This window comes from Nycticebus coucang, chromosome 2 (assembly GCF_027406575.1).
Source record: "Nycticebus coucang isolate mNycCou1 chromosome 2, mNycCou1.pri, whole genome shotgun sequence".
Lineage (NCBI taxonomy): Eukaryota > Metazoa > Chordata > Mammalia > Primates > Lorisidae > Nycticebus > Nycticebus coucang.
The window spans coordinates 38,989,647-39,016,256 of record NC_069781.1 but is presented as its reverse complement, the minus strand read 5'-3'; the positions used below and the strand labels follow the sequence as shown (position 1 = coordinate 39,016,256).

The following is a 26,610-nucleotide window of genomic DNA, read 5'->3' as shown; positions in this document are numbered from 1 at the left end:
CATTGTGGCGGGCACCTGTAGTACCAGCAACTCGGGAGACTGAGGCAAGAGAATCGCTTGAGCCCAGGAGTCTGAGGCTGCTGTGAGCTGTGATGCCATACCATGGCACTCTACCAAGGGGGACAAAGTGAGACTCTGTCTCAAAAAAAGAAAAAAGAAAGAAAGAAAAAAGAAAAGCCACCAATGAACCTGTTACTGAGGGAAGAACCATCGTTAACATTTGCTGTGTATCCTTCTAGTCTTTTCTAGGTAGGAGAAATAGGTTTGAAAAATGTGCATATAGGTGTGTGGGTGAGAACATACTCAAACACGAGTGTGTATGTAGACCTACACTCATTTTTAATGTGTCTTTGCATTGCAGTGCACAAAACTGTTGACAGAGGCAAGGAGTTAGTTCGGCTCTTCCTGGTGTCTGCAAGGCTTGCCCTGTGTCTTCCCCTTTGGCCAGGGCCAGACAATAAAGAGATGTTTTGGAGTGTTGGCTCTAATTCTGTGACACACGGTATAGATCCTGGCCCCTGTATAAATCTAATAATCACATGCCAGTGGATTAGAGGACAGCTTTATTTTTATTAGTTACAATACTGCATTGAGGGGAAGGAGGATACTGATGACAAGGAATCTTCACATTGTTGTATAGCAAGTATAGGGTTTATGGTGCTTTCACAAATCGCATCTCATGCGATCCTAGCAGTGAGGAGGAGCTTTCACTTTAAGATGCTTGCAAGCCAAAGTGAGGAGTCTGATAGCTGGCTTTGTGGCCCTGGGAACTTAAAAAATGGTGATGCCAGGGACCTTTCTCTAAACAGTTAAATCAGAATTTCAAGGCTGGATGCCACACGCATGTAATCCTAGCACTCTGGGAAGCAGAGGTGGGTGGATTGCTTGAACTCAGGAGTTCAAGACCAGCCTGAGCAAGAGGGAAACCACTGTTTCTACTAAAAATAGAAAAATTAGCAAGGAATTGTGGCAGGTGCCTATAGTCTCAGCTACTCAGTGGTGCTGAGGCAAGAAGATAGCTTGAGCCCAGGAATTCGAGGTTGCTGTAAGCTATATGGCACTCTAGCCTGGGGCAACAAAGTAAGACTCTGTCTCAAAAAACAAAAAAAAACCCGAACAAACAGGGCGGCACCTGTGGCTCAGTGAGTAGGGCGCCGGCCCCATATGCCGAGGGTGGCGGGTTCGAACCCAGCCCCTGCCAAACTGCGACAACAACAACAAAACAAACAAACAAACAAACAAAAATAATTTCTGTGGATAGGAGCTAGATTGAGTTTGATGTGCAACCAAGGTTGAAAGCTCCTAGCCTAGAGACTCTAGGTTTCTGACTCAGAAGACTTAGGGTGAGAGCTTTTGAGGGTGTGGGAAAATATCATAGTTAGACAAAGCAAGGATTGCTAACAGGTCAACTACAGCTGAAACCAGTGATGGCATCACAGTCAGTTGAGAGGTGTGTCACAGGAAATGGTTGCTAACAATGTTGTACCAAAATTTGCCAAAAGTTTTAGTTTTGTAGAAATGATGACCTTGAGATGATCACTAAAGCATAATTCTCAGTTGCATTCTAGCCTATTTAGTAGGAGAGAAAAAGTGGAGTGACAGTGTGCTGGGGCTGTGCATTTCCCCAGGCGCATTTGTGGGCCTGCTATTAGGGTGAGTATCAGCCTCTGCAGAAGAGCTGTGAACCACTGATCAGGAAAGCAGGGAGTTAGTACACAGTGTTTGGATTTCTTGATTGCTTGCTCAGGTTTGGGCCTTGTTAATACTATAATTACAGATGTGTGTCTGAATTAAAGAATCAGGATTTGGGAACTGGGATGGCAAAGAGTCTCAAAGGCCTAAATAGATAATTCAGCAAAAATTAGTGTGAATTGCTAGGCTTGGCAGGAGGAAGTTGGTCAGGATTTTTTTTTTTTTTTTTTTTTTTTGAGTAAAGTAGGCTGTTCTCATAAGACATTATTTTTGGGAAAACATCACAACATGGTGTGGGCATTAGACTCAAATTTCTTTTGCTTCCCTGAAAAAATGGAAAACTGCAAAATACTTTATTGATTTATACACAAATTAGACCCATCCTGTAGTAGTCAGAGTAGCATTCTTTTTTCTTTTTTTTTATTATTAAATCATAGCTGCGTACATTAATGCAATTATGGGGCACCATACACTGTTTTTATAGACCATTTGACATATTTTCATCACACTGGTTAACATAGCCTTTCTGGCATTTTCTTAGTTATTGTGTTAAGACATTTATATTCTACATTTACTAAGTTTCACCTGTACCCTTGTAAGATGCACCGTAGGTGTAATCCCACCAATCACCCTCCCTCCGCCCATCCTTCTCCCTCCTTCCCCTCCCTCTCCCTCTTCCCCGTACTCTTAGGTTATAACTGGGTTATAGCTTTCAAAGTGAAAGCCATAAATTAGTTTCATAGTAGGGCTGAGTACATTGGATACTTTTTCCTCCATTCTTGAGATACTTTACTAAGAAGAATATGCTTCAGCTCCATCCATGTAAACATGAAAAAGGTAAAGTCTCCATCTTTCTCTAAGGCTGCATAATATTCCATGGTGTACATATACCACAATTTATTAATCTATTCATGGATTGATGGGCACTTGGGCTTTTTCCATGACTTAGCAATTATGAATTGGGCTGCAATAAACATTCTGGTACAAATATCTTTGTTATAATGTGATTTTTGGTCTTCTGGGTATATACCTAGTACAGGAATTATAGGATTGAATGGCAGGTCTATTTTTAGATCTCTAAGTGTTCTCCAAACATCTTTCCAAAAGGCAGAGTGTCATTCTTCTTTTGAGTTAGTATGTCAAATTCATGGGACATGTTCAGTACTGGTGAGAATTTTCACGAGACCTTTTTCCATCTTTTTCCTTTCACTTATTCTGTTTCTGTTTGTTTTAGATGTGTCTCTTAATAGTATGTTGTTCCATTTTGTATTGTCATTAAAAATAAAGTCCAGACTGACAACCATTGACTTTTAACTAGATAGTAATATCCATTTATATGTATTGTGCTTATGGAGACTTTTGGTTTTGATTGTGTCATCTGATTTTGTATTATCTATTTGTTACACTTTTAACAATGTGTTTCCCCCCTTTATTCCTACTGCTTTTTGAGTTAATAGAGGCTTCCCTCCACTTCTTGTTCCATTTTTCTCTCTTTACTAATTTAACGGTTATTTTATCTTTCTTTTTTCTTTTTTTTTTTTTTTAGAAATGGGGTTTCACTCTATTATACAGTCTGGAGTGCAGTGGTGCGACCATAGCTCATCGTAGCCTTGAATTCCTGGGCCGAAGTGATCATCCTGCCTTAGCCTCCTTAGTTGCAAGGACTATAGGCACACACCACCATGCCCGGTTAATTTTTCTTTTTTCTTTTCTTTCTTTCTTTTTTTTTTTTTTTTTTTTTTTTGGCCGGGTCTGGGTTTGAACCCACCACCTCCGGCATATGGGACCCGCGCCCTACTCCTTGAGCCCAGGCGCCGCCCTTCTTTTCTTTCTTTCTTTCTTTTTTTTTTTTTGAGACAGAGTCTCACTGTGTCGCCCTCGGTAGAGTTCCGTGGCATCACAGCTTATAGCAAGCTTAAACTCGGGGGCTTAAGTGATTCACTTGTCTCAGCCTCCCAAGTAGCTGGGACTACAGGCGCCTGCCACAATGCCTGGCTATTTTTGTTGTTGTTGTCATTGTTTAGCAGGCCCTGGCTGGGTTTGAACCAGTGCCTGTAGCTGGTGCTCTAATCACTGAGCTACCAGTGCTGAGCCTAATTTTTCTATTTTTTTGTAGAAATGAGGTCCCACTGTGTTGCCCAGGCTGGTCTCAAACTCTTTGTCTCAAGCAATACTCTTGCCTCAGCCTCCCAAAGTGTGGAATGACCGTCATAAGCCACTTTGCCTGGCCTGTATTATCTATTTCTAATCTTTATGGTGAATTTTAAATTTTAAATTACATATTTAATTTAACAAAGATTAAAGTTAATTATTAACTGTAGACTTTAGCTGCTTTAACATTGATTGGCCTCCCTCACAAATTGTATGCCATTTTACTCCAATATTTTAATTGTGTTTTGCTTTTAAAACAATAAATTAAGACATTTTTAAGATGCAGTATTTGTTTGTCTAGTAGATTTAGACAGAAGTTTAACCATTTTCTCTGCTTGACATTCTTTCTGAGTTAGAGACCTTTCTGGGATTCTTTTCCTTTTTCCTGGAATACATAATATATTCACTGCTGTAGAAGTTATAGTGCTAGAATTATAGGCATGAGTCACCACACCCAAACTGTATTCTTACTTTTTTGTCTTCATTTTAAATCTTCTTTTATTTAAGCATATTAAGCATATTTACTTTATGTTCAGTGTCTAATAATCCTAATGTCTAGATTAGAATTTTCTTCTTGTTCCTGGGCATAGAAGACTTACTTCTTTTACTTTCTTCTTAGCTGCTGAGTCATGCATTTAAAAGATTTTTCAAAAGGGAGCTTGGCACCTGTAGCTCAGCGGCTAGGGTGCTGGCCCCACATACAGCAAAGCTGGCCGGTTTGAACCGGCCCAGGGCCTGCCAAACAACAATGACAACTACAACAACAAAAAAAATAGCTGGGCATTGTGGCAAGCACCTGTATTCCTAGCTACTTGGGAGGCTGAGGCAAGAGAATCACTTAAGCCCAAGAGTTTGAGGTTGCTGTGAGCTGTAACGCCATGGCACTCTACCGAGGGTGATGTAGTGAGACTGTCTCCCCACCCCCCAAAAAAAGTGTGTAAATATATATATATATACACACACACACATATATATACACACACACACGTGTATATATATATATTTCAAAAGTATTTTGGCCAGGAGACTCCAGTATATGCCAGGAAACTTTTGAATGTATATTCCCCAGAAATTTTAGTCTTCCCCATTGGCAGAGGTAAAACTTACAGTCACTTTAACAAATACTTATTTTCTATACCAATCAAAATTCTTTTGGTTGCATGTGACCGAAATACCAGTGTGAACTGACTTCAATACACAAGAAAATATATTGGCTTCTATAACAGAAAAGTCTAGGATCAGACCTGGGTTCAGGTTATTCTGGGCCCTGGATTCAGAGATTCAAATGACTTCATTAGGACATCACAATTGGTCAGGCCTGAGGTACGTCGGCTCGCCAGAAGTGTGTGCCTGTGTGTAAGTTGAGCCCTGGGAAGCCTTTAGTGCATCCATTTATTCATATCCGCATCATGCATAGACATTATGTAATCTCTACCCAGAATTATGAAGGTTACATGAAGCAAAAGCTGTAAAATGCTCAGCACAGGGCCTCTGGTGTAGTAAGTACCAGACAGATGTTACTGTTATTACTGGGTGAGGTACAAGGCATGCTGAAAATACAGAAACAACTCAGCCCCTACCCTCACGAAGCACATGGAATGTACCAGAAATTTAGGGAAACAATGATTTACTATGATTTGGCTTTAAATTCAGCTCTGAGCTGTTGTCTGTAAGGCAAAAGTGGTATTTAGTTGTTTCCTGATCAAAAGATACAGTTTTTTACCAGTAAGGAAAAGGAGAGAGTGTTTTTCAGGATGCAAACTCAGAGACATTTCAAAATGACATGCGATGGTACCCTTATGATTTTTCACTTTTACGATGGTACCGTGCAATTGTTCTGTTTTTCACTTTCAGTACAGTATCCAATAAATTCTATGCGATATTCCATATTTTGTTATAAAATAGGCTTTGTGTTAGATGATTTTGCCCAAGGGTAGGCTAATGGACGCATGCTGAGCATGTTTAAGGTGGGCTAGGCTAAGTGGGGTGTAGTAAATGCATTTTCAGCTTAGGATGTTTTCAACTTATGATGGGCTTTTTGGGGTATAACCCCATCATAAGTTGAGGAACATTTGTATTGAACTTCGTAAGGGAGAAAGCCTTTAGGAGATGTTTTCAAGAAAAACAAAACTAGGGCAAGAAAAAAAGGAAAAGGCAGAATCCTAAATTATTGCTCAGTGAAGGCATTTGCTGTGGGGAGCCAAAGAAATGCTATCCAGCCTTTTAAAAAATTATGCGTGTTCATTGTTGGACAATTTTAGAATGCAGAAAAATGTGAAGAATTAAATAAGAATCAATGATAATCCCACTCATTAGAGATCACCACTGATAACATTTTTGGCATATTTCTTTCTATTGTTTATTGTTTATGTGTGAGCGCGCTCACATATACATCATTGTTTCCAGAATTGGCCATTTATAGATTTCTACTTTGCTTTTTTGATACAACATTATACTGTGACCATTCTTATCATTAAATAGTCTCTTAAAATATTATTTTCGATGGCCATGTAGCATTTCTTCGTGAAGCCATATTGCAACTATTTCTTATTGGACTATTAAATTATAGATTTTTTTGGTTATAAGTAATATTACAAAAATGTTTTTAAGTTTCCTTCAGGGTATCTGATTATTATTACTTAGGCAAGAAATTCTTAGACAGTGTATTGATATGAGATCAAAGAGAAGAGGAACATTTTAAAGCTCTGGCTATGAATTACCAGTTGACACCCAGCTTCCTTGGGATTTACTGACACAAATAGCCCCTCTTGACATTCTAAGACAGTAGCCTTAGGCCTTTGGTTTTTGCAGAGCAGTGATAACACAGAAACAAAAAGACTGAAGAGGGGCTGATAAATGTGGTTAAGCAGAGAAGAAATAAATTTTAATCCAGTATAGTAGGATGTGATTTCAAACTAAAGGACAGTTCTTTACATTGAATAAACTTTACTTTGAAAACCACCTCCCTTTACCCTTTTTATTTTCACTTATTTCTCTTATAATCTGTGAGTGTTTGAAACTAAGTTTTAGCTGCTGTTTTGTTTCAGAGACAGAGTCGTGCTGTCTTGTCCTGGTTTGAGTGCAGTGGTGTCATCATAGCTCTCGGCACCCTCAAAGTCCTGGGCTCCAGTGATCTTCCTGCCTCAGCCTCCTCAGCAGCTGGGACTACAGGCGCCCGCCACAACGCCGGGCTATTTTTTGTTGCAGTTTGGCCGGGGCCAGGTTCAAAACCCGCCACCCTCAGTATATGGGCCGGCACCCTACCACAGAGCCACAGGTGCCACCCAAGGTGTCAATGATTCTTTTTTTTTGGTAGAGACAGAGTCTCCCTTTATGGCCCTCGGTAGAGTGCCGTGGCCTCACACAGCTCACAGCAACCTCCAACTCCTGGGCTTAAGTGATTCTCTTGCCTCAGCCTCCCGAGTAGCTGGGACTACAGGCGCCTGCCACAACGCCCGGCTAGGTGTCAATGATTCTTAAGGCGTGGTCCATCTTGATTCATCTGGGTCAACGGCCACTCCCCCTTCCCGATTGGTTTTAGAGAAAATCCAGCACAAGGTGGCATCTGTGACTACTTCATTAGGAATGACTAATAGATAAGGATCCTTTTTTATAAGAAACACAATATCTTTGTCAAATCTTCAAAAATTAACAATTCCTTAGCACTATCATAGCTCCAGTCTGTAATCTTTCATCAAAGTTACACAGCTGTGGGTCGCAAGACACGACATTCTTTAATGAAGCATTAAGTAACGCCTGTAATCCCAGCACTTGGGAAGCTGAGGTGGGTGGATTGCCTGAGCTCACAGGTTCCAGACCAGCCTGAGCCAGAGTGAGACCCCCATCTCTAAAAAGTAGCCAGGTGTTGTGGCAGGTGCCGATAGTCCCAGCTACTTGGGAAGCTGAGGCATGAGTGTCACTTGAGCCCAGGAGTTTGAGGTTGCTGTCAGCTATGGTGCCACAGCACTCTACCGAGGGTGACTGACTGAAACTCTGTCTCAAAAAAAAAAGTTGAGACAGCTGAAGAAATCTAAGATTGTATGAATTTCCTCAATTTGATACTATATCTTAGTATCCTGAGAGAGTATCCTTGTTCTTGGAAAATACACACTTAAGTAAGGATGGGTAAAGAATGGTTAACCACTTGTGTATAATATTATAGTAGACATATAGAAAGAGAAAAATTAAGCCAACGGGGCAAAATAATAATGGGTGAGTTTAGGTGGAAGATTTATAGGAGTTTATTGCACTATTCTTGCAAATTTTCTCCAGGTTTGAATTTTTTCAAAATTAAAAATTTAATATAAAAAGAAAAAAGTTTAATTTTGCAAAGGATGTACCCAAACACCAAGGCAATTCTGATCTATAAATATATATCTCAATCTTAATGGCCCCCAATGCCGTCCCCAATCTCATTCTTTCCCAGCGCTACCAAAACAGCCTCCCCGCACAGCAAATATGTAAGTTACAGTAAGTGGGAAATATATGTGTGTGTGATTTGTAAGTGTGTCTGGATTATTTAGCTCCTGCATACTGGAACCAGATGCATAGAAAAGCTATGTAGTGCTAAGCTGTAGCTCACTAGAAGCCTCAGAAAGAATTAATTACTTACACTATGTGAAAAAAGTCTTTTTATAAAACCTAAAATAAAGATGTTTTTTAATCTTTAAAAAAAGATGCAAGGCGGCGCCTGTGGCTCAGTGAGTAGGGCGCCGGCCCCACCAAGGGTGGCTGGTTCGAACCCGGCCCCGCCAAACTGCAACAACAAAATAGCTGGGCGTTGTGGCGGGCGCCTGTAGTCCCAGCTACTTGGGAAGCTGAGGCAAGAGAATTGCCTAAGCCCAGGAGTTGGAGGTTGCCGTGAGCTGTGACAGCACGGCACTCTATCAAGGGTGATAAAGTGAGACTCTGTCTCTTAAAAAAAATAAGAAAAGAATCAGTGACACGGAGCAAAGGGCACCCAACAGTTTCTTATTCTCTCTACTGTTTGTAAGTTTTGAGTTTTTCATAATAAAACAAGGGGAAAGACAGAAATAGGTTGTGCATGCAAAGGGCTCTTCCCCTGCTTTTTTCCTGGGGCTCGTGTCTGTCATTGTTCGTGTCTTATCCTGAGTGTCATCTTCTCGGGGATCCCCTGTCCTGGGGTTGGCCCTTCCCTCCTCCCACTCCCCTCCACAGCTGCCCTTTCATCATCAACGTTCACGTCCTTCACAGCATGGATACTTTCTGTGATTGCTAATTTGTTTATTTGATTGGTGGCCCCCATGAACTGTGAGCTCCGTGGGAGCCCGGCCTGTGTGGTACGTAGCAGGCGTTTGGTGACTGGCTGACAAGGGGCCTGTTGGCACTGTATAGCACATGACACACAGTCAGCAGGTGAGAGTTCCACCCTCGGCCCCCCTTTTGCATCTCCTCTCCTGTGCTTTCTGATCTGGCACTCAGCTTGTCGGGGAAGGCCTGGCCGTGGCTGTCCAGGGACACTGGCTGCTCCTCGGCCCTTTACCTCCTCCTTGGATACCTTGCTGATGCCTTGGTCTAGCTTTGGCAAGGCCCCCGCATTTGATATCTTATCCTTTTGGTGTCCCCATGGTGTCCCTCTTGGGTTTTTGTTCCTTTCCCGTCTCACCATCTATCACTTCCTGCTGCTGATTTTCCAGTCAGTCCTGTGACACTGGGAGGTTGTCACAGGTTACTCACAGAATTCTGTGTCAACCAGGGAACCTTTGGTACAAAGTGACAGCCAATAATTCCATTGAACAAAGAGGGAGCTTATTGGCCCTCTTTGTTCACCCTCTTTGCTCCGGCCTGGTGCAGCTGCCTCATTGTGAAGCAAGGGTGGCAGGGACACAGGGGAGGGGTCAGTGTCCTCTGCAGAGTCCTACCCAGAGTGTTGGTAGACTGTAGCCCCAGTTCTAGTTTATGCTTTCAGCACAACACCTAGGTCAAGCCTAGACACTGCTGGGTGCCAGTGGCAGGCAGGGCGAGGGCGAGAGTAACCAGAGTGCTGTGTGTGGCACAAGCTGAGCCAGAGTGGGCCTTGTGTGGGGGGAGCAGCAAGAAGCCAGGAGATGCCTGAGATAGGTGGTCCCCAAGGAGAATAGGGCTGACCTGCTCCTGAGAGAGGACAGGGAGTTTACCAAGTAGAGAAGGGAAGAAAGGGCACTCCAAGCAGAGGGAAGAGGCTAAGCAGAGGCCTGGAAGTGGGATTGGAGTGGAGGGCACAGATAGGAGGGGCTCTGCTGGGGAGAGAGAAGTGGCCATTTCTTACCCTTCACATCTAAAAGTTGTTTTATAGCCTAAAACAATATCACACAGTGAAAGCTGGTTGGGTGTCATGGTTAGAACCTTGGAATCTGCTGGGGCTTCTGGTGGCACACGGGGGGCTCTGGAAGATCCTCTAGCAGATTATTTCCCATTTCCCAGGAGACCTTGTCCCCATCGTCCCTCCATCCCCAGCACTAACTTGGGTTGGGTTCTCAGTTCCTGAAGTTGTGTTGTATTTGCAGGTGCAGAGAGAAGAAATATGATTATGGTAATATGCCCAAGACATCTGTTATCATAGCATTTTATAATGAAGCCTGGTCAACTCTCCTTCGGACAGTTTACAGTGTCCTTGAGACATCCCCAGACATCCTGCTAGAAGAAGTCATCCTGGTCGATGACTATAGTGATAGAGGTAAGCCCCAGTTTGGGCCCTTGGAAGAGCCTGTCCGTCAGTGGCCATGTGTGGGAGGTGGGAGTGTGATGTGAGACTGGTGGAATAGGCCCAGTAAAGACAGGCTTCCTGTGTGCCCTGTGCCTGATGAAGACCTCAGGGACAGCAGTCCAGGCCCAGGAATAGCAAGGGCCATAGTGGCAATGAGCCAGACATTTTGGGGGGCTGACCATCGGACTGGGGAAGGTGATATGGGAGAGGAGTTGTAGGCTGGGCAGGGCCAGGTCTGATAGAACCTTAGAAGCACCAGAAGGGGATGAGGCTAAATGTGAGCCTGAGAGGAAGGTGTCAGAGGCCTGAGGGGGACAAGAAGGACCAGGTCTATCTAAGGAGGTCACTGGGCCCCCAGTTTGGACAATGGTTGGTGGCGGGAGTGGGCCCCAGTGAGGATGCTAGGGGAGGGACGGGGAGTTTCCTGGGTGCCACCCACAGCGCAGCCTCCGCTTAGCTGGGACTGGCGGTGTTGATGGGTAGCATCAGCTGTGACTTTCAGGGACTAGCCGAAGTGAAGCAGCTAAGCTTGCCTGAGGGCAAGTGTGCAGGCTGTAGCAGCAGGTAGACTTGTGGGCTTAGTGGCTGGAGCCCATCTCAAACCAGATGTCCATGGCTAGGCCTCCCCTAGGGAAACAGCCTCTGCTTACTGGGCACCTGCTGCTTCAGGTGCTGTGCCTGCCCCGTCTGACTTCAGGACTGGCCTGTGTGTTCTGACAGGTGTGTGTGTGTGTTGGGCTCTTGCAGAGACCCAAAATGACAGCGATTCCCACAGATAGAAACAGATCTCATGTCACAGATCTGCTATGCTAGTCCAGGACAGGTCTGGCGGCTCCATGTGGTAGGGGACTGGACTCATGCACTGGATTCCCACCTTCTCCAGGATGTTGTGCTGCCTCTGTCTGTGTGGTCCAAGCTGATTTTTCTCTTCCTGTTCGCCCTGGTCAGCCAGAAGGCTTAGTGGGACAGGGGAGCCACACCCTTGCTCCTTGAAGGTACACTTGGGAGTTCCCCACCTATCCCAGTGAGCAGAGCAGAGCTGCCTGGGAGGCTGGGAGATGTTACCTTCATCCTGGTGGTGTGTCCCCCAAGGGCGTTTAAAGCACAAGCAACAGTGTTCATGGCAGTGGGCAAGCCAGGCTGGGGTGTGGTACTGAGTGCAGCCTAGTAGACGTTGAATTCTGGGGTCAGAGCACCCAGGTCTGAGGCAAGTTTTACTGTGACCTGGGCATGGCCCTCTGGGTGAGTTGCTTGTTTTATCTGATCCTCAGTTTTGCACCTACAAATGGGCCTATTACACCTATCTCAGAGAGTTGGGTGAGGAATAAATGAGATCATGTGTAGGAAAAACCCTCCTGTGTCAGCCAGGACACACTAGGGGCTCATCTGTGTTTCCTTTTTTTTTTTTTGCAGTTTCTGATGGGGCTGGGTTTGAACCCACCACCTCTGGCATATGGGGCTGGTGCCCTACCCCTTTGAGCCACAAGCGCCGCCCTCATCTGTATTTCCTATTGTCCCTTCCTCTCTAGGTTGCATGGGTTTGACCCCCCTCTCCAACACCTAGTGCCTATGTGACTTTGAGTAATGACCCTAGTGAGTTTCAACCTTGGCTTCAGCCTCTATAAAGTAGGATAATAATAGTTTCTACTTTATAGCATCTTGGTGAGGATTAAATGAGATAAGATGGGTAACATGCTAGGTTGATGCCTGGCATATAGTTAGTTCTTATTAGGTGATAAACCTCTCTGTTTAGGAAATACTTTTAAAAATTATAAAGTAAAAAAAAAAATGATCATTTCACAAATATATTCATCTAAAAGCAAATACCACCTCATGTATGCAATCTTGATGAGAGTAAACAGCACGGCAGCAGGCAGGCATACCTTCTGTCACAGCTCAGTCTCTCACAGATGTCCGATGGTGTGGGCCAGGCTTCCCCTCCTGTCACTGTGGGAACTTCTGAAAGCTGGAGAGGTGCCCACTGAACCTGCAGTGAGTTGGGAGGTTATGGCCTGCCACCCTCCCCACCGTTTCTGCAGCATCGGTCTGAGCTTAATGAAGGGTATCAGCCTTCCCAGAGGCAGAGAGACAGTTCAGACAGACATAAAATTGACACTGACAGAGCCCATCGTGGGTGCAGGGAGGCTCCACATGGATTTTCTCATGTGTTCACTGGGCACTACGGCTAATTAGCTTTGCTTGCAGTTACCTCCCTCATTCCTGACATCAGCTTATTTGCAGTTATAATTAGGATTTTAAAAACTAATTCAGCCAGTGAATGTTTCTTTAAGCATCAGGGATAATTAGAGAGACATTTTGATAAACTATGAAGCAACCTGAAATATTTTATAACATTTTCCTCTTCCCTAATGGTTGAAGACTTTGAGCTGAAGCCCATACTGATGTGGTTCGGAAATGCTCTCATTCTTATTTTGTTGGAGTGGGTACCCACCTGCCTCCACCCGACCTTCCAGGTTGTAAATCAGCCTCCACTCCAAGAGGCTCATCTGCATTAACTTATAGGTATACCTTTTCAACTCACTCTGTTTTCTGCATAATGTGATAAGCAAGTCCTCCTGACAAGTTTTTTGATTTATTTAATAAGGATGGGAATTGCAGGAGAAAGCCCTGGCTGGTGTTAAGCCTTTCCGGAGCTTGATTCCTTGGGTTCATGTCATGGCTCCTGAGCTTACTTGCTCTGTGACCTTGGGCAGGTTCCTTAGCCTCCCTGGCCTCAGTATCTTCATCTGTGAAATGGGGGTAACACTTGCCTCATAGGATTGTGATGGTGAGCAGAGGGGCTTATTTATTTATTTATTTATTTATTTTTTTTTTTTTTATTGTTGGGGATTCATTGAGGGTACAATAAGCCAGGTTACACTGATTGCAATTGTTAGGTAAAGTCCCTCTTGCAATCATGTCTTGCCCCCATAAAGTGTGACACACACCAAGGCCCCACCCCCCTCCCTCCGTCCCTCTTTCTGCTTCCACCCCCCAGAACCTTAATTGTCATTAATTGTCCTCATATCAAAATTGACTACATAGGATTCATGCTTTTCCATTCTTGTGATGCTTTACTAAGAATAATGTCTTCCACTTCCATCCAGGTTAATACGAAGGATGTAAAGTCTCCATTTTTTTTAATGGCTGAATAGTATTCCATGGTATACATATACCACAGCTTGTTAATCCATTCCTGGGTTGGTAGGCATTTAGGCTGTTTCCCCAGTTTGACGATTGTAAATTGAGCTGCAATAAACAGTCTAGTACAAGTGTCCTTATGATAAAAGGATTTTTTTCCTTCTGGGTAGATGCCCAGTAATGGGATTGCAGGATCAAATGGGAGGTCTAGCTTGAGTGCTTTGAGGTTTCTCTATACTTCCTTCAAGAAAGGTTGTACTAGTTTGCAGTCCCACCAGCAGTGTAAAAGTGTTCCTTTCTCTCCACATCCACGCCAGCATCTGCAGTTTTGAGATTTTGTGATGTGGGCCATTCTCACTGGGGTTAGACGATATCTCAGGGTTGTTTTGATTTGCATTTCTCTAATATATAGAGATGATGAACATTTTTTCATGTGTTTGTTAGCCATTCGTCTGTCTTTAGAGAAAGTTCTATTCATGTCTCTTGCCCATTGATATATGGGATTGTTGGCTTTTTTCATGTGGATTAATTTGAGTTCTCTATAGATCCTAGTTATCAAGCTTTGTCTGATTGAAAATATGCAAATATCCTTTCCCATTGTGTAGGTTGTCTCTTTGCTTTGGTTATTGTCTCCTTAGCTGTACAGAAGCTTTTCAGTTTAATGAAGTCCCATTTGCTTATTTTTGTTGTTGTTGCAATTGCCATGGCAGTCTTCTTCATGAAGTCTTTTCCCAGGCCAGTATCTTCCAGTGTTTTTCTTATGCTTTCTTTGAGGATTTTTATTGTTTCATGCCTTAAATTTAAGTCCTTTATCCATCTTGAATCAATTTTTGTGAGTGGGGAAAGATGTGGGTCCAGTTTCAGTCTTTTATATGTAGACATCCAGTTCTCCCAACACCATTTATTGAATAGGGAGTCTTTCCCCCAAGGTATGTTCTTGTTTGGTTTATTGAAGATTAGGTGGTTGTAAGATGTTAGTTTCATTTCTTGGTTTTCAATTCGATTCCAAGTGTCTATGTCTCTGTTTTTGTGCCAGTACCATGCTGTCTTGACCACTATGGCTTTGTAGTACAGACTAAAATCTGGTATGCTGATGCCCCCAGCTTTATTTTTATTACTAAGAACTGCCTTTAGCTATACGGGGTTTTTTCTGGTTCCATACAAAATGCAGAATCATTTTTTCCAAATCTCGAAAGTACGATGTTGGTATTTTGATACGAATGGTATTGAATAGGTAGATTGCTTTGGGAAGTATAGACATTTTAACAATGTTGATTCTTCCCGTCCATGAGCATGGTATATTCTTCCATTTGTTAATATCCTCTGCTATTTCCTTTCTGAGGATTTCATAGTTTTCTTTATAGAGGTCCTTCACCTCCTCCGTTAGGTATATTCCTAGGTATTTCATTTTCTTTGAAACTATGGTGAAGGGAGTTGTGTCCTTAAATAGCTTCTCATCTTGACTGTTATTGGTGTATACAAAGGCTACTGACTTGTGGACATTGATTTCATATCCTGAAACATTACTGTATTTTTTGATGACTTCTAGGAGTCTTGTGGTTGAGTCTTTGGGGTTCTCAAAGTATAAGATCATGTCGTCAGCAAAGAGGGAGAGTTTGACCTCCTCTGCTCCCATTTGGATTCCCTTTATTTCCTTGTCTTGCCTAATTGTATTGGCTAGAACTTCCAGCACTACGTTGAATAGTAAAGGTGACAGAGGACAACCTTGTCTGGTTCCAGTTCTACGAGGAAAAGCTTTCAGTTTACTTTATTCAGTAAAATATTGGCTGTGGGTTTGTCATAGATAGCTTCAATCAGTTTTAGAAATGTGCCACCTATGCCTATACTCTTCAGTGTTCTAATTAGAAAAGGATGCTGGATTTTATCAAATGCTTTTTCTGCATCTATTGAGAGGATCATGTGATCTTTATTTTTGCCTCTGTTAATATGGTGGATAACGTTTATGGACTTGCGTATGTTAAACCAGCCTTGCATCCCTGGGATGAAGCCTACTTGATCATGATGAATGACTTTTTTGATGATAAGTGGAATCTATTGGCTAGGATTTTGTTGAGAATTTTTGCATCTATATTCATGAGTGAGATTGGTCTGAAATTCTCCTTTTTGTTTGGGTCTTTTCCTGGTTTTGGTATCAGGTTGATGTTTGCTTCATAGAATGTGTTGGGGAAGATTCCTTCTTCCTCAATTTTTTGGAAGAATTTTTGCGGTACAGGAATAAGCTCTTCCTTGAACGTTTGATAGAATTCTGGAGTGAAGCCATCTGGACCAGGGCATTTTCTGGTTGGAAGATTTTTTTATTGTTTCTTTGATCTCAGTGCTTGAAATTGGTCTGTTCAGGAGGTCTATTTCTTCCTGGCTGAGTCTAGGGAGAGGGTGTGATTCCAAATATTGATCCATTTCCTTCACATTGTCAAATGTCTGGGCATAGAGTTTCTGGTAGTACTTAGAGATGATCTCTTGAATCTCTGTGGGATCAGTTGTTATTTCCCCTTTATCATTTCTGATTGAGGTTACTAGAGATTTTACTTTTCTATTCCTTGTTAGTCTGGCCAAAGGTTTATCTATTTTATTTATTTTTTCAAAAAACCAACTCCTTGTTTCATTAATTTTCTGAATGATTCTTTTGTTTTCAATTTCATTGATCTCTGATTTGATTTTGGATATTTCTTTTCTTCTACTGAGTTTAGGCTTAGATTGTTCTTCTTTTTCCAATTCCATAAGATCTCTTGTGAGATTGTTGATGCGCTCTCTTTCTGTTTTTCGAATGTAGGCATCTAAAGCGATGAATTTTCCTCTCAAAACTGCTTTTGCAGTATCCCACAGGTTTTGGTAGCTTGTGTCTTCATTGTTGTTATGCTCAAGGAAGTTAATGATTTCCTGTTTCTTTTCTTCCTGCACCCATCTGTTATTCAACAGAAGATTGTTTAATTTCCATGCCTTTGGGTGGGGTCGAGCATTTTTGTTAGAGTTGAGTTCCACCTTTAGTGCCTTATGGTCTGAGAAGATACAAGGTAAAATTTCAATTCTTTTGGTTCTGTTGATATTTGTTTTGTGTCCCAGGATATGATCAATTTTGGAGAATGTTTCATGGGGTAATGAGAAGAATGTATATTCTTTATCTTTGGGATGGAGTGTTCTATATGCGTCTATCAAGCACAGTTGTTCTAGGGTCTCATTTAAATCTCTTATATCTTTGTTTAATTTCTGTTTAGAGGATCTGTCTAGCTCTGTAAGAGGAGTGTTAAAGTCCCCTGTTATGATGGTATTATCAGATATCATATTGCTCAGACTGAGTAAGGTCTGTTTCAAGAATCTGGGAGCATTTAAATTGGGTGCATGGATATTTAGAATTGAAATGTCTTCTTGTTGTATTTTTCCCTTGACCAATATAAAGTGACCATCTTGGTCTTTTTTGACTTTAGTTGCTTGAAATCCACATGTAGCTGAAAATAAGATTGCAACTCCTCTTTTCTTCTGAATTCCATTTGCCTGAAAAATTGTCTTCCAACCCTTGACTTGGAGCTTTAATTTGTCTTTTGAAGCCAGGTGTGTTTCTTGCAGACAGCAAATGGATGGCTTGTGTTTTTTAATCCAGTCAACCAATCTGTGTCTCTTCAGTGGGGAATTCAAGCCATTAACATTTATTGAGATAATTGATAAGTGTGGTAGTATTCTATTCGTCTTATTTTGTGAGAGTCCATTGCTTAGTTTTATCTTTTGCATCAGTGTGGAGGTTAGGTTCTGTCCTTTAATTTCTGTGTTCTTACTTTGCTGCTGATCCATTGTGGTGGTCAGTGTGCAGAACAGGTTGAAGTATTTCCTGTAGAGCTGGTCTTGTTGTGGCGAATTTCCTCAATATTTGTGTATCCGTAAATGATTTGATTTCTCTGTCAATTTTGAAGCTTAGCTTAGCAGGGTACAGAATTCTGGGCTGGAAATTTTTCTGTTTAAGTAGATTAAAGGTAGATGACCATTGTCTTCTTGCTTGGAAAGTTTCATTAGAGAAGTGTGCGGTCACTCTGATGGATTTGCCCCTGTAGGTCAACTGGTGCTTACTCCTGGCAGCTTGCAGAATCTTTTCTTTTGTCTTGACTTTGGTCAGGTTCATCACAATATGTCTTGGAGAAGCTCGGTTAGAGTTGAGGCGACCTGGGGTCCGATATCCCTCTGAAAGCAGTGTGTCAGAATCTTTGGTGATATTTGGGAAATTTTCTTTTATAATATTCTCTAGTATGTCTTCCATTCCTCTGGGGCATTCTTCTTCCCCTTCTGGAATTCCTATAACTTGTATGTTGGAATGCTTCATAAAGTCCCATAATTCTGACAGTGAACGTTCTGCTTTCTCTCTCTTCTTTTCTGCCTCTTTTACTATCTGAGTCATCTCAAGAACTTTGTCTTCTACGTCTGAAATTCTTTCTTCTGCATGGTCTAACCTGTTGCTGATACTTTCCATTGCATCTTTAAGTTCCCTAATTGACTGTTTCAGTTCCTTCCGCTCTGCTATATCCTTTTTATATTCTTCATATCGTTCATCTCTTATTTGATTCTGTTTTTGGATTTCCTTTTGGTTATTTTCCACTCTATTAGCAGTTTCTTTCATTGTTTCCATCATTTCTTTCATTGTTTTCAACATGTGTATTCTAAATTCCCTTTCTGTCATTCCTAACATTTCTTTATAGGTGGAATCCTCTGCAGTAGCTACCTCATGGTCCCTTGGCGGGGTTGTTCTGGACTGGTTCTTCATGTTGCCTGGAGTTTTCTGCTGATTCTTCCTCATGAGTGATTTGTTTTATCTGTTTCCTTGCCCTAATTTTCCTTTCACTTCCTCTTGCTCTTTAAGTTCTCGTGCCTGTGAACGTTTTTCCACTGTTTTAGTCCTCCTCTTGGGGTCCAGAAGTCTCTCGCTGACTCCCTGTATCCTCACAGGGGTGATGATAGGCAGATCCCACCAGGCAGAGATGCCTGGAGTCCTATTTCCCCAGACTCATGGTGCCCAGATGCAAGGAAGCTGTTACTCGGCTGCCATCTTGCTCCGCCTCCAGAGGGGCTTATTTATAATCACAAAACAGACTTGTCACACAGTTCCTCTTCAGTGTTAGCTGCCATTATTATTACTACTACTGGAAACTGCAAAGTACTCCTGAGAAGATGTCAGTTAACATAATTATTATTTTTATTAAAATGGTAGAGGTTGGATGCAGTGGTTCACACCTGTAATCCTAGTGCTATGGGAAGTCTAGGCAGGAGGATTGCTAGTGGTCAGGAGTTTGAGACCAGCCTGAATAAAAGTAGGGACCTGTCTGTACCAAAAAAGAAGAAAAACATTAGCTGGGTGTGGTGGTGGACACCTGTAGTCCCAGCTACCTGGGAGGCTAAGGCAAGAGGATCATTTGAACCCAGGAATCTGAAGTTGCTGTGAGCTAGGCTGACACCACAGCACTCTAGCCCAGGCAACCAAGTGAGACTCAGTTTCAAAAAAAAAAATGGATGGAGCTGGAACATATTCTTCTTAGTAAAGTATCTCAAGAATGGAAGAAAAAGTAGCCAATGTACACAGCCCTACTATGAAACTAATTTGGGACTCTCACATGAAAGCTATAACCCAGCTACAACTTAACAATAGGGGGAAGTGGGAAAGGGGGGAGCGTGGGTAGAGGGAGGGGGATCGGTGGGATCACACCTGTGGTGCATATTACAGGGGTATTTGCGAAACTTGGTAAATGTAGAATGTAAATGTTTTGGCACAGTAACTGAGATAACGCCGGAAAGGCTATGTTAACCACTGTGATAAAAATCTGTCAAATGGTTTATGAAGCGAGTGTATGATGCCCCATGATCATATCAATGTATACAGTTATGATTTAATAAAAAAAAAAATGTGGTCAGATGGTTCAAGTGTTTTTTTTTATTTTTAAATGTTCAGAAGTCAAGCTATAAAGTATTTTTGGTAACAGCTTAATTGAGATATAGTCGCATGTCACGCAGCTCACCCGTGTATAGTGTACAATCCAGCGTGCAAGTGCAGGCCCTTTGGTGGGGAGCAAGTGGTGGTCCCGGCGTCCTTCTCCCCAGCCCACCCCTAGCCTTCACTGCACTTCCAACCTCGGTTCTGGGTGAAATGAGGACGACCCAGGGACAGAGTAAAGGAGGCTTGTGTCTGTATCATCTCTTTTTTGGAAAAGGGAGGCCTGGGAGGTCCACACGTGGGCTGAGGCGGTAACTGTTGCTCCACTTGCCTCCCCAGAACACTTGAAGGAGCGTTTGGCCAATGAGCTGTCAGGCCTGCCCAAAGTGCGCCTGATCCGCGCGAACAAGAGAGAGGGCCTGGTGCGAGCCCGGCTATTGGGAGCATCCGCGGCAAGGGGCGATGTACTGACCTTCCTGGACTGTCACTGTGAGTGCCACGAGGGGTGGCTGGAGCCGCTGCTACAGAGGTGTGTGACTGGCCCTCCCAGGGAGGGAACAAATGCGTCTCATTGCTGGAGGGGCAGTGGGCGCCTGGGTCCCGCTACTCTCGGGCAGATCCTCTGTCACTGGGCATGGTGACAGGTGCTCCCCTTCATCAGGTTGTTGAGGTCCTTAAGTGATTTAACACATAGGAAATGTTAGACTATGCCAGTATATAAGAGGTCCGGCATCACTGTTTACTTTTATTATTTCTACTTAGCCAAATTTACCGTAGAAAATTTAGGAAGTGTCCTCAACCAAGAAAACTAAAAGTAAATTGTCAATCAAATGGAATCACACTGCTAGAGAATATACCGTTTGCTGTATTTCTTTCAAGTTATCTTATCCATTATATCTGGGTGGCATGGTGCCAAGGGCCTGTGAACCTGGAAGGGATCCGAAAAAAATGTTTTGGTTATTTTTTGAGACAGAGTCTCACTCTGTTGCCCTTGGTAGAGTACTGTGCATCATAGCTCACAGCAACCTCAAACTCTTAGGCTCAAGCAATCCTCCCACCTCAGCCTCTTGAGTAGTTGGGACCTCAGGCGTCTGCCACAACGCCTAGCTAGTTTTTTATTTTTAGTAGAGATGGGGTCTCACTCTTGTTCAGGCTGGTCTCCAACTCCTGAGCTCAAGCGATACACCCTGCCTCAGCCTCCCAGAGTGGTAGGATTATAGGAATGAGGTACTGCACCAGGCCCAAAAAATGTTTTTACTTAAGTTTCTTTTAAAATCAGAAGAGAAAGAAATGAATATATAATATTTAATATATTTTATATATAATATATAATTTCTCGTTCGTTCTTTGCGAGGTTTTTGTTTCTGGTCCCTATCTTAAACATTGTTATTGTTGTTAAAGTTTAAGCCTTTTTAATTTTGTGAAGGCAAAAAGTGGAAGCCTAATGAACACATGTATGTGTGAAAATAAAAAAATCAGAAGGGAAAGAAATGAATATATAATAATGAGTGTACAATTACGAATCTAACCTGGATTTTGTCCTTATAGTAATGTAGTTGTAAAATGTACTTTTTAATATGTCTATGTTTTTTATGGAAGAAGGGGTCCCATGAAAGCCATGATATAGCTCTGTTCTCAAGGCCATTGTCCCTGCTGTTCACTCACTCTCCTAACTTCCCCTCCCAGAAGCCACCAGCCTGTGGGCCCTGACTTTTGTCCCTTCTGTTTCTCTCTACCCATTCTCTTGTCTCTGTATCATGGAAAAGCCAGGAGCTCCCCAGGTGGGACAGGAAGGTGTGAGGATGTCTGTCTGGCCTCCCCTCTGTGGGGCAGGAAAGGACTGGAGGTCAGGGTCTCTGCAGCTGGGAAACTGCTTCCCCACGACCCCCAACACTTTGGTTGCTAGGGTCACCTGGAAGAGCTGAGGACTCGTTTGCCTCCGTTCCTGGGTGGGACCAAGCCGCCCCCTGGTCTGCCCCGTCCTGCTGTTCTTGCCCCAGCCCCCGTGGGTGCTTCAGCTGTCTCTTTCTCCTTCTCCGATCTGTGCAGCTTCACCAGTAGCAGAGACTCAGTGACAGAGTCTGAGATCCTTTAGAACATAGTGACAGTCGGGTAGCTTCTCTGGGCTGGACCAGTGGGTTCCTCTTTTCCCACTGTGCACCTCTAGGCTGGTCTGAAGTCACAGGGTGAGGACGTTTTGCCAGTGCACTAATGCCTCCTAGAATTCCATTTCTGTGCACCCTTTGGAGAGCAAGCCTGCACTCCTTGTAACCAGGTCCTTGCTCTGTGTCTATAGATGAGGGGGCTTTTCACTCTGGCTGTGCATTAGAAATACTTGGGAAACTTTTTAAACATACCAACACCCAGTCTTAGGGCAGACCATTTGGAACTAACTCTCTGGGGCTGGGGCCAGGGCCTGGGTTTCTGGATGTTTCAGAAGCTCCCCAGGGACTTCAGTGTGCGCCAGAGTTGGAACATGTTGAACTATAGATTGTCACCCAGGTTCTTCCAGCCAGGAACAATTTAAGTCCAGGGGCTTTGGAGATATGGAAGGGTGTTCATGGTCGTCATGTCAACTGGGTCATGGTCCTGGCATTTTGTACAGAGGCCAGCCCTGCACAACAAAGAGTCGATGCCTACAATGTCCCTGTGAGGCCTGCACATCCTTTACTCCAGTGCTGGTACAGAACTCCCCCTTCTTCCCTCCTGTAGAAATCAGGTTAGGGGTGAGTCCAACCAGCTTGATCCCAAGTCATCAGTCCCTTGAGGGCCTGGTCTTTGTCAGGGCCAGGCATGTCCTGGGACTTTCTCAGCAAGCAGGTCGGACATCGTCCCTCTCTGCCCACAGTTTCTTTAAAGAGTGGATGTTGGTGGATGCCCAGCTTTCAACTTCCTTAATTTGGGGAAATTACAAATTTGAGTCTCTGTCTCACACAGCCTGACTTGAACAGTACAGTTTCCCCCTAAAATTGGAATTGCTACCTCAGCATGATATTTCTTTTCTTTTTTTTTTTTTTTGTTAAGTCATATATAGATAGATCATGAATACATTTATGCATATGTGGGGTACAACGTGTTGATTTTTTAATACTATTTGACATTCTTACATCAAGCTAATTTATATAGCTGTCGCTTCATTTACTTGATTATTGTGCTAAGACATTTATGTTCTATACTTGATAGATTTGACTTGTACCCTTGCAATATGCTCCATAGGTGTATCTGCTCTGACTCTCTGCCGTTATTCTGAGGTCACTGTAGCTCAAGCACCTGGTTGATCTCTGCTTCACTGTCCTGAGTGGTGTGGCACTTATGATTTTTAGGCCTCAAATTTGAGATAACAAGCCCCGGAATGTAACCCAAAGAAAACTAGTTTTCACTAGTTCACATGGTCCAGTTTCAGTTCATCTTTCCTGGTGTGGTCTCAATGCAAAAGAAACACAGTCTGGGAGCGTGCTGAAGGATGGGTGGGCTTGTCCTAATGTTTGTGGAGAGAACAGCTAACCCCATTCGCGGGCTGACACCTGCAAAGGGAAATGTAACATTTTGCATTATGTATATTTCACCATTACTAAAATTAACATTAAAAAATCACAGTAGTTCCAGGTTCTCTGCCAGCCATCTTACAAACATTTTCTTGGGAAAGCCTCATGTTAACTCTATAAATATTATTATTCCAGTGTTACCATCAAGGCAATGGGCTCTGAGAGGTTAGGTAACTCGGCTAATGTCACACAGAGAATAAGGAGTAGGATTAGAATTTATATTCTAGCTCTAGGGCTGAACCTTTGGTCTGGGGCCTCTTGTTTTGAAGGAGATAATTATTTGTCTTTTTTTTTTTTTTTTTTTGAGAGGGAGAGTTTCATTCTGTTGCCCCAGGCTAGAGTGTCATGGCATCAGCCCAGCTCGAAGCAACCTCAAACTCCTGGGCCCAAGTGATTGCCCCTGCCTCAGCCTCCCAACTAGCTAGAACTATAGATGCCCACTGCAACACCTGACTAACTTTTCCAGGGTAGAGATGGGGGTCTTGTTCTTGTTCAGGCTGTTTGAACTCCCAGAGTGCTAGGATTACAGGTGTAAGCCATTATGCCAGGCCGAGATAATTACTTCTTGATGTTAAGATGTTTCATTGTGATTAAACCTACTGCACACCTGAGAAATTGGAAATTTGCTTTGTGTTTCAAGTTACCTTTGTTTTTTTTGTTTGTTTGTTTGTTTTTGCAGTTTTTGGCTTGCACCTGCCACCTCTGGTATATGGGGCCGGCGCCCTACTCCTTTGAGCCACAGGCGCTGCTCAAGTTACCTTTGATTTTTACACCTCTTAACATTCATAGTGGGGTTGGTCAGAATATCCATAGATTGAATCAGAGAATATTAAAGCTGTGGGACGTTTCATATGAAACTCTACCCCCACCCCCAGGATCCCCCATGGTGGTCACCTGCCAGGGTTCTGACATGGCTGCAGACACCTGGAATGAGATAAGCAGGCCTTTCTCAGTGTGAGTTCATTCTAGAATTCCCTAATTGTTTTCCTGCTGCCTGTCCACGTAGGCGAGACGGGATGTCTTGGGTGCTTTCAGGATCCATGAAGAGGAGTCGGCAGTGGTGTGTCCAGTGATCGATGTCATTGACTGGAACACCTTTGAGTACCTGGGGAACTCCGGGGAGCCCCAGATCGGTGGTTTTGACTGGAGGCTGGTGTTCACGTGGCACGTGGTTCCTGAGCGGGAGAGGCAGCGGATGAAATCCCCCATCGATGTCATCAGGTCAGCAGTCGACTTCTAGGTGACTCATTTTTTGAGCATGCCTCATTGCATCTGGCTGACCCACTCTTTATCCCCAGAGCATCTGTCTATTTTTATTAAGTGTCTTCTTTATATACATGGATTTTATATTGGTATATTCTGTCACCCAGGCTGCAGTGCAGTGCTGTCATGATAGCTCAAAGCAACCTCAAACTCCTGGGCTCAAACAATCCTCCAATCACAGCCTCCTGAGTAGCTGAGACTACAGGTTTGCATCTTCATGCCTGGCTAATTTTTCTTATTTTCTCCTGCAAACAATGATAGGAGTCTCAATATGTTGCCCAGGCTGGTCTCGAACTCCTGGGCTCAAGTGATCCTCCTGCCTCAGCCTCCCAAAGTGCTGGGATTATAGGTGTGAGCTACCATGCCTGGCTGGAATATTTTAATTAATTTAATTTTTAAAATGTGGTAAGATAGGCATGGTAGAGAATTTGCTATTTTATTTTATTTTAATTTTTTTTATTAAATCATAGTTGTGTACATTAGTATGATCATGGGGCACCATATACTTGGTTCATAGACCGTTTAGAATTTGCTATTTTAATCCTTTTTAAGTATTTTATCTAATTTTAGTGGCATTAAGCACATTCACAACATTGTACAAGCATCACCTATTCTTGTTTCCAGGGATTTTTTCATTATCTCACACAGAAACTATACTCATTAAGCAATAACTCCCCATTCTCCCCTTCCCAGCCCCTGGTAACCTCTGTTCTTCTTTCTGTCTCTTTGAGTTTCCTTCTTTTTGGTACCTCAAGTAAGTGGAATCACAATATTTGTCCTTTTGTATTTGACTGTTGATGGACACTTGGGTTGTCTTTTGGTTATTGTAAATAATGCTGCTGTGAACACGGTGTGTTACTATCTGTTTGAGTCTCTGTTTCCAGTTATTTTGGGTACACACCTAGGAGTGGGATTGCTGGGTCCATATAGTCATTCTTGAGAAGGAAGCACTGTCAAGCCTCTTTTGACCTAGGGGGAGGTGGACCTGGGGTTGGAGGAGCCAGCTCCAGCCAGTGGTGAGTGTGAGCAGAGAAGGCCCATGGGAAGACCAACATCTCTCCCATGGAGGTGGAGGTGGTGAAATAATGGCTGGAGGTGGTGAAATAATGGCTTCTTCTGGAGGTGGTGAAATAATGGCTTCTTCTGCCCTTTCCAAGTTCAGAACTAACTGGGAGACAGATGTAGGCATCTGGAGGAGAAGGACTTCAGCTTTATTGCTGCTGTACTGGACTGGGAAGGGTGTTTTAGGCCTGCTCCCACATTGAGTCCTTCCACCTGAGTCCTGACCTCAAGAAGACTCACTGTTGGCTGGAGTGGAGTGAGTGAGGAGAAGGCGTCCAGAGATAAGACTGGGGAGATGGGTGCCGGGGGGCGATTCATGCCAGCATTGAAGGCCAACAAGGAAGGAGCCGGACTTTACCCTGAGAGGTGGAAGTTGATAAAGGGATCCAGGCAGGAAGTGACCTGAGCATTTGGGCTGTATACTACGTATGAGGGCCCTGGAGGGGACAGCGCTGTGGGCAGGGACACCACAAGGAGGCTGGCACTCTTTCAGGTCAGAAATGAGGCACTAGGAGACAAAGGCAGGAACTGACAGATTCCAGAGAATAAAGGTAGAATTGGGAGAATTGGGTGGAACTGGGGAAGAGAGGAATGGAGGAAGACCCCTGGGCTTCTGTAGGGAGAGAACATGTGGTTCAGTCCCTCATTCAGCCGGTTTGGTAACCGAGGCACAGAGTAGGGAGGCTCTTATCTAGCCTGTCATGCTGGCACCAACTCTGTTCCTGCGCAGCACATGCTCAGGGATGGCTGCCTACTCCATCCAATCATATCCCTGCACTTCAGTTTCCTCATCAGTGAGACAGGTACAAATGTGTCCACCCTGCCTATTTCCTACATTTTTAGGATGAGCACACCTGAAAGTGCTTTGTGGTCTAGATCCTTCCCTTCCACAGGGAATACTGCTGTCGCTTTCTCACTTTGCCCCGAGCTGAGAGCCCGGGAGTGCCGTGATGCTGGAGGATCGTAGCATTTTAAACTGTCATGCTCTTCGTGTTATATTTGCCCCCATTTCTGAGTCTACTCTTTTGCCTGCATCTCTGTGGTGTGTTGACCTTATGCCTTAGTAGGGTAGATGCCTTGGGCCGTTTGTGAAGTCAGTGCTGGCACCCAGATGGACCTGGTAG

The 26,610-nt window shown here is 43.4% G+C and overlaps 1 protein-coding gene across 2 annotated transcripts in view; it reads left to right on the top strand.

Annotated features, from left to right (window-relative positions):
* The window catches only part of GALNT12 (polypeptide N-acetylgalactosaminyltransferase 12), a 64,938-nt gene that overhangs the window by 25,355 nt on the left and 12,973 nt on the right, over positions 1–26,610 (top strand). For both annotated transcript variants that reach the window (XM_053567917.1, XM_053567908.1), the window contains 3 exons: positions 10,350–10,519; positions 19,956–20,145; positions 24,197–24,382. In XM_053567917.1, the coding sequence (XP_053423892.1) occupies positions 10,350–10,519; positions 19,956–20,145; positions 24,197–24,382 (546 nt within the window). The remainder of the gene's footprint in view (positions 1–10,349; positions 10,520–19,955; positions 20,146–24,196; positions 24,383–26,610) is intronic.